We start from the raw sequence: 7,457 nt of genomic DNA on the forward strand, positions 1-7,457 counted from the left end.
TTAGTCCAATTAAGCTCCAATTAACAGGAAAACCTCAGTTTCTGAATGGTGGCATTGGAGGGTTTTCGACAGGAAAAGTGTTTTTGCACTCACCGCCTCCCTGCCCCCCACATTCCATGCCAGAACGAGAGCCAGGTACCAAGATGAACAGCGAGTGAAGCCAGTCCCCCCCTGTCCCTGGGGGGAATTTGCAAGGATAATTAACCTCAGTCATCCTTGTTTTTCCTTCGCCAATGATTTCCTACTGTCATGGGAGCTGCCTCCCTTAAGGCAGAGTGGAACTGGAAGCCACCTTTCTAGCCTGTTTGAGACATTCTTTGAGAACTTCCGGACAGTAAGAGCTGTTCGGCAGTGGAGTTTGCTACCAAGGAGTGTGGTGGAGTCTCCTTCTTTGGAGGTCTTTAAGCAGAGGCTTGACAGCCCCATGTCAAGAATGCTTTGATGGTGTTTCCTGCTTGGCAGGGGGTTGGACTGGATGGCCCTTGTGGTCTCTTCCAACTCTATGATTCTATGATTCTTAAAAATGGTGGCCACCTTGGCTCCCAAACCCATTGTCGTGATCCCTCTTCATACACTGAATATGCTCCTTTGACAGCTCTGCTCTTAACCGATACTTGCAGAGTGGAGGTCCATTCAAGTTTTCCTGCTACGTGACTTGAGAGGGTCTCCGAGGTTAATTAGGGGCTGCTGCATTGTTCTCTGTTTCAGACGTGTGGTTTATGTGCAGTTACCTTGTGTACTTAGGACACCCTAGAATTATTTTAACACTGGCTAAAGGTAAAGGTAAAGGGACTCCTGACCGTTAGGTCCAGTCGTGACCAACTCTGGGGTTGCGCGCTCATCTCGCGTTATTGGCCGAGGGAGCCGGCGTACAGCTTCCAGGTCATGTGGCCAGCATGACTAAGCTGCTTCTGGTGAAGCAGAGCAGCGCACGGAAACACTGTTTACCTTCCCGCTGTAGCGGTTCCTATTTATCTACTTGCACTTTGATGTGCTTTCGAACTGCTAGGTTGGCAGGAGCTGGGACCAAGCAACGGGAGCTCACCCCGTCACAGGAATTCGACCCACTGACCTTCCGATGCTAAAATAAAATAGAAAAGGGGAGCATGTGGGTATATCTGATTTTGAAGCCTAATGGAACACAAAGTCAGGGTTCAGAGATCTATGCCTCCTGCACATGTTAAACTCCTATACCAGCCGAGCACAGAAATCTCTCGCCCATTCTTTAGGTCCATATCTAGCGAGGCATAGAGCTGATCCATGAGGAGCAAAGTGGGGGTCCTGTTGGCACTTGTGAGCTGGCTGACTATTGAAAATGTGAGGTTTAAGTACAGTTGGGGTCCAACTCTTCTCTCTGGAGAGGGGAAGGGCTTTCTGAGTAAGCAAATAATGAGAGCCATTCTCCCAGAAATTCATATGTTTGCAGGTGCCACTGTTTGGTTATCTGAATCAGACATTCATGTACAGTGGAACCTCGGTTTATGAACACCTCGGTTTATGAATTTTCGGTTTATGAACGCCGCGGACCCATCTGGAACGGATTAATTCATTTTCCATTACTTTCAATGGGAAAGTTTGCTTCAGTTTATGAACGCTTCAGTTTATGAACAGACTTCCGGAACCAATTACACCCATGCTTCAGTTTATGAACGCTTCAGTTTAAGTACTCCGCGGACCCGTCTGGAACGGATTAATCCACTTTCCATTACTTTCAATGGGAAAGTTTGCTTCAGTTTATGAACGCTTACTCCGCGGACCGTCTGGAACGGATTAATTCACTTTCCATTACTTTCAATGGCAAAATAAAAAAATTCCTTCAGTAGCACCTTAAAGACCAACTAAGTTTATATTTTGGTATGAGCTTTCGTGTGCATGCACACTTCTGTATCTGAAGTATCTGAAGAAGTGTGTCTGAAGAAGTGTATCTGAAGAAGTGTGCATGCACACGAAAGCTCATACCAAAATATAAACTTAGTTGGTCTTTAAGGTGCTACTGAAGGAATTTTTTTATTTTGCTTCGACTCAGACCAACACGGCTACCTACCTGTAACTTTCAATGGCAAAGTTCGCTTCAGTTTATGAACGCTTCAGTTTATGAACAGACTTCCGGAACCAATTGTGTTCATAAACCGAGGTACCACTGTAGTGAGGTTAGGATACAAATCCTTCACGTTTGGGTAACTGAAGGGTCTTATAACAAGTGTTTTGAGCCGGTGCAAGGTTATGGGGGCATCCTTGGGATGAGTAATTTGTTACAAGACCGATATTCTGTTCTTTCTTCCCTATTGTAGTTCTGCCTGTTTCCCCTCTTGTTTAATCTGCATACTTGGGGGTTGAAGGGATATATGTAGATATATAATATGTAGATATAAAATATGTAGATATATAATATAATAGACAATCTCTATAAGGAGGTGCCTGATACATACAAATAAATGAGAATGAGTGAGAATGATTGGTGTTGCAATGCCTGCTTTCTGGCACAGTTAAAACCACAGACTCTCTTGATTTCCAGGGCTCAAGAAGCAAAAGGGAAAGAGGAAGGAAGCCTGCTCAATGGGCATTTATTGGAGATACACGATCTATGAAATCACCTCCACCCACAAAAACCCACCACCCACAAGTGCTGGTCCCTAGCACTGGTCATCCACCTTGGTGCCATAGACCTCCACCTCGCACAAGGTCAAATATTCGGCACGTCCCGGGATGTTGACGCTCACGTAGCGGCCCTTGATCCAATTGCAGTACAAGGTGCTGATGGATCCAAGGCTGGTGTCTGTGATCGTCCCACAGCTGGAGAGAGAGAGAGCACATCAGCTGTAGGGTGGGTTTAATGTGGAATCTCCATCTAAACTGTGGAGGAATACATTCCTAAATATATGCTATTCCTCATGATCCCAGTCAAAGGGTGAGATGCCCAGTCTCCCCCAAAAGCTGGCCACCCTGGTGTTTATAAAAATGATAATGATAATGAGAATTTATTTATACCCTGCCCTTTGGGGCGGCTTCCAACAAAATATTTAAAATACTATAAAACATCAAACATTAAAAACTTCCCTATACAGGTCTGTCTTCAGATGTCTTCTAAAAGTCAGACAGCTGTTTATTTCCTTGACATCTGATGGGAGGGCATTCCACAGGGCGGGCACCACCACCGAGAAGGCCCTCTGCCTGGTTCCCTGTAACTTCACTTCTCACAGGGAGGGAACCACCAGAAGGCCCTCGGCTCTGGACCTCAGTGTCTGGGCTGAATGATGGGGGTGGAGACGCTCCTTCATATGACTCACTACCTTTCATTGTAGTCCAGATTAATTACTACACAATTACCACCACCCACTTTCCCCATCTTTCGTCACTGTCACTGTCCCACCCTTGCAAAGGGGGCAGGGTGGAGGTTGGGGGAAATGAAACTTACAGCGGGTTGGACTTGCCCTGGTCAGCCACGGAGTCTCCTACACGGATCTGGGCTCCCAGGAGTCTCGCGCTGCAGCAGTCCTGACGGTTTTTCACCACCACGGCTGAGATGGCATACTGTTTGCCCAGGTCCACGTACCACCAGGGGTCCTGGTCTTGATTAGTGTGTGTGCAGGAGCCATTGCTGAAGAACCCATTACAATTCCCGTCCACTGCGTTCTTTCCTCCAGTAAAAATCACATTTGAGTAGATGGAGGACTGGAAGGCTGGGCGGCCTTTGGCCAAGTTCTGAACTGGAGCAGGATGGGAAGGAGATGGAGGGAGAAGAAATGGTTAGAGGGTGATACAGCTCCTCTCTGGACAAGAACAGGAAGCAGCAGAGACTGGGGGAGGCTTTGCAAAGCCCTTCAGGAGACCCCCTTTCAGTGATCAAAGAAGTTGCAACAAAAGAAGGAATCCAAGGCCTGCCACAATTCCCATCCGCAGCTTTGCTCGCTCCCGAAACATCCTGGTAGTACAAAATTGCAGTGGCAACAAAGAGGTTGCCCTCATTTCCTCCCAGTGAGAATTACATCTGAACACGATGTTGGAGATTTCAAGGGTGCGTTGATCTCCTGCCCTCCTTGTATATCTCATAGCACCTTCACCCTCATTTCACCTGAAGGAATGAGCTACCAGACTGAAGGTCGCATTGGGCAAATGGGAAATCGAAAGGTTGGCCAGCTCCTCCTCCCTCTTCCCAAGCAGTCTTGAAGGATAATGTAGACCAGTGTTTCCCAACCTTGTGCCTCCAGATGTTTTGGGACTACAACTCCCATCATCCCTAGCTAGCAAGACCAGTGGTCATGGGAATTGTAGTCCGAAAACAGCTGGAGGTACAAGGTTGGGAAACACTGATGTAGACTATAGTCCTACAAGGCCTATCTTGGGACTGAGTATGAAAGCACACTGGACGTGCTCAGAGACCGGCCCTCTCCAACCTTGGCATTGATGTTGAAAGATGGCATCATTCATGGCCGCCCCAGATTGAGGAGGGATTGGGCCGGATTGAGAAGGCGATTGGGCTGCATCTGGCCCCCGGGCCTTAGGTTGCCTACCCCTGCTCTTACCAATGCCTTGCAGCTCAGGCCTGCAGCTCTGGGCGTCCCCACTCCATGCCAGGAGCGCCAGGCAGGTCAGCATCGAAACCCAGGTGAGGAGCATCCTGGAAGGAGGGGAGATGAGACAGCAGTGAGGGAGGGGTCTGTGCTGGAGACATGGGGGTCTTAGCCCCATGAAAGTAAAAAATAATAATGGGGAAGGTGGGCTCAGAGTCAGCCAGGAGTGCTGAGAGGAGGCCTTTGGGTGGATCATGAGACCTGCTGGCTAGAGCAGGCATCCCCAAACTTTGGCCCTCCAGATGTTTTGGACTACAATTCCCATCTTCCCCGACCACTGGTCCTGTTAGCTAGGGATCATGGGAGTTGTAGGCCAAAACATCTGGAGGGCCGAAGTTTGGGGATGCCTGGGCTAGAGAGCTCCACACCCTTCCTGAAGCGGCCAGGGAGAGGGAGAGTGTTCCTTGTCAGCATGGAAACAGGGGGAGGGGGAGAGCGAGAAGGAGAGAGAGTTTGGAGAAAGTGCTGGGAAATTATGAATGGCGAAACTTGCATTAACAGTGTTCTAGGAATTCTAAGGTCTTATATATAGGTAAAATAAATGTTCATAAATGTACAAGGCAAACACATACATAAGTACAGTGGTGCCTCGCTAGACGAATTTAATTCGTTCCATGGGTCTTTTCTTATAATGAAAAATCCGTCTAGCGAATCCCATAGGAATGCATTGAATTTTTTTTTGAATTTTTTTTTTGCCCATAGGAATGCATTAATTGAATTTCAATGCATTCCTATGGGAAACCGCGATTCGCTAGACGAATTTTTCATAAAACTAATTCGTCTAGCGAGGCAACCTCCACTAGAAAAAACCTTTCGTTAAGCGGAAATTTCGTTAAGCAGGGCATTCGTTAAGCGAGGCACCACTGTACATCAACCACGTGTCTGAAATAGTACAGGAGAGCAATCCTGAAGCCATTTTGACTCTCCCAAATTGACGTGTAATATTTCTCTGCAAGGAGGAAGGAAATGGGAAAAGCTTTCCAATGGTCTTTGGACTGTAGGAGCTTACATCAAATACAGTCTGGCAAGTATCTGTTAATCTGAGCAAACTCTCAATATGCATAAGAGATTCAGGAACTAAGTATTTACCATCTCCAAGGAATGGCCAGGCTACCCAGAAAAGGGAATCAGGTAATAATAAGGCCTTATCAGGTATCCTGGCAGACAGGAGAGAAGCAACAGACTCAGATTTCTGCTGGGGACCACCTCTTTCTGTGATGTACATATGTTTTGGGGGGTGGTCTTGAGCTACAGGGTGGGCAATTTCAAAAGTCCATATAAGCACTTGCACACCAATGTTCTGGCTTCCTCTCCTCCCTCCCTCCCTACGTGGGGCAAGCGGGGGACCCTGTTGCAACAGTTTAATAAAGATCAGGCTTCCTAGCTGCTTTGCTTCTCAATATTCTCTGGTTGGCCTCTGTTATTTTCTCCTACCGATAGGGAACCCACTTAAGGACTCTATATGAGCTCTTGGGTACCCCATAAGGGGGGAAAGGGCAGTTTTTTCTTATAACAACAAGAAGGTTTGTGTACCTGCTTAAGAGGATGCAGTTTTCAAACTGTTGAAAGGGCGAGGCAGGAGACAGAGGAGTTGGTTAGAAACCGCTGCTGCTGAATAGATAAGATGGGGGAACACAGAACCGGTGAAAGTGCAGAACCACAGGTCAATGTATGAAAGATCTGGATTTTGTGTGCTTCGGGGTCTCTTGCCTGAACCATGAGGTTGGCAGGGCACCATTCGTGATCAAGAGCAAACGCTGCCTGTTTTGCTACCGCCGCCTGGCTTCCTGATCACAAGGCAATGAACACTTTCGATTGTTGTCCCTTGGCAAGAAGGACAAGCTGCAAAGATGCTTAAAGATGCAGGAGGCAGTTCCTCTGGCAATGGGGCTCACTGGGGGGGGGGTCCCTAACAGACTTTTTAAGAGACCTCCAAAAATATAGGGTGGTAGCCAACTATGCTTATCTCAGAGTGGAACAATTGAATACACCTATCTTGGTCATTCTGACTTCTGTGGTATAAGAGAATATAGTATTGATGAAAATTAACAAAAGAAAACGAAAAGAAATAGTGCGCTAGATAGACTAAGTGGTAGGTGCATGATGGAGCGGCGGGAAGCCGTTAGAAACTCAAGAAACCATTTTCTTCTCTTTCTTCTGGATAAGCCTTTGGTTTGTTCTTTTTAAATTTCAATAAAGCATTAAAAAATCTTGGTCATTCTCATTTATTTCAATGTGTCTACTCGGAGTAATACTACCCATAATTTTCTGGAACTGTATAACAAAGTCTTGAAAGTTAAATTCATCCTGTAAAGACGCTCCAAGCTGAAGACGGGGGATAGTCTGCTCTTCAGGTATCATTTTTTATTTCATAAAATTTAAACCACTTGATTGTAGAAAACCTCTAATCAGTTCACAAAACTTACCTTGCTTCTCTTTGTTGGGACCAGCAACCAGAGCTTCTTTCCCCCAAACGTTTCCTCTCTGCTTCCATATGAGTCCTGGAGCTCTCAGGCAGCCCTGGTTTTATGCTCTTCAACTCCCCCAATCAGGAAGATGTTGAAACCAGAATTGCACGCCCTCCTTCTATTTTTTTTTTTACTGGGGTTTAAAAGTCACTTTATTTTCATATTAAAATTACAAAAAAAATGAAACATTACAAAATAATATAACGCAAACATTACATGACATAACATAATTAAGCATAGTCCAATATAAAAAAAAACATAATCTCCAATCAATACATTAGAAGACCAGAAGAAGAAAACCAAGGAAAGAAAAGCAAGAAAGAAGGGAAGGAAGAGGGGAAGACATCTAAGGTAAGAAAACCGTGGGGGGAAAGGGGGAGAAAAGGGGGGAGGGGGAAATGTGAGAGGAATGTGTAAG

The 7,457-nt window shown here is 46.1% G+C and overlaps 1 protein-coding gene across 3 annotated transcripts; it reads right to left on the reverse strand.

The window, feature by feature from the left end:
* Positions 1 to 2,545: 2,545 nt before the first annotated feature.
* LOC118089696 (fucolectin-like) lies at positions 2,546 to 7,076 on the reverse strand. 3 transcript variants are annotated; one of them, XM_088675074.1, is made up of 5 exons: positions 6,998 to 7,076; positions 6,105 to 6,179; positions 4,524 to 4,618; positions 3,416 to 3,707; positions 2,546 to 2,793 (listed from the first exon to the last, which is right to left on the reverse strand). In XM_088675074.1, the coding sequence occupies exons 3-5, from the start codon at positions 4,615 to 4,617 to the stop codon at positions 2,634 to 2,636; spliced, it is 546 nt and encodes a 181-aa protein (XP_088531200.1). In that variant the 5' UTR covers position 4,618; positions 6,105 to 6,179; positions 6,998 to 7,076; the 3' UTR covers positions 2,546 to 2,633. The 3 variants fall into 3 exon arrangements, with proteins under 3 accessions (XP_088531200.1, XP_088531202.1, XP_088531201.1); XM_088675076.1 differs by having other exon boundaries at positions 6,105 to 6,182; positions 6,998 to 7,073; XM_088675075.1 differs by lacking the exon at positions 6,105 to 6,179 and having other exon boundaries at positions 6,998 to 7,049.
* Between the last annotated feature and the right edge of the window lie 381 nt (positions 7,077 to 7,457).

This window comes from Zootoca vivipara, chromosome 8, assembly GCF_965207765.1.
Source record: "Zootoca vivipara chromosome 8, rZooViv2.hap1.1, whole genome shotgun sequence".
Classification (NCBI taxonomy): Eukaryota; Metazoa; Chordata; class Lepidosauria; order Squamata; family Lacertidae; genus Zootoca; species Zootoca vivipara.

Coding starts and splice junctions, on each gene's coding strand:
- LOC118089696 (XM_088675074.1), bottom strand. CDS start 4,617: ATGCTCCTCACCTGGGTTTCGATGCTGACCTGCCTGGCGCTCCTGGCA. Junction 3,708..4,523: donor GCCTGAGCTGCAAGGCATTG/GTAAGAGCAGGG, acceptor ATCCTGCTCCAG/TTCAGAACTTGGCCAAAGGC. Junction 2,794..3,415: donor CAGGGCAAGTCCAACCCGCT/GTAAGTTTCATT, acceptor CTCTCTCTCCAG/CTGTGGGACGATCACAGACA.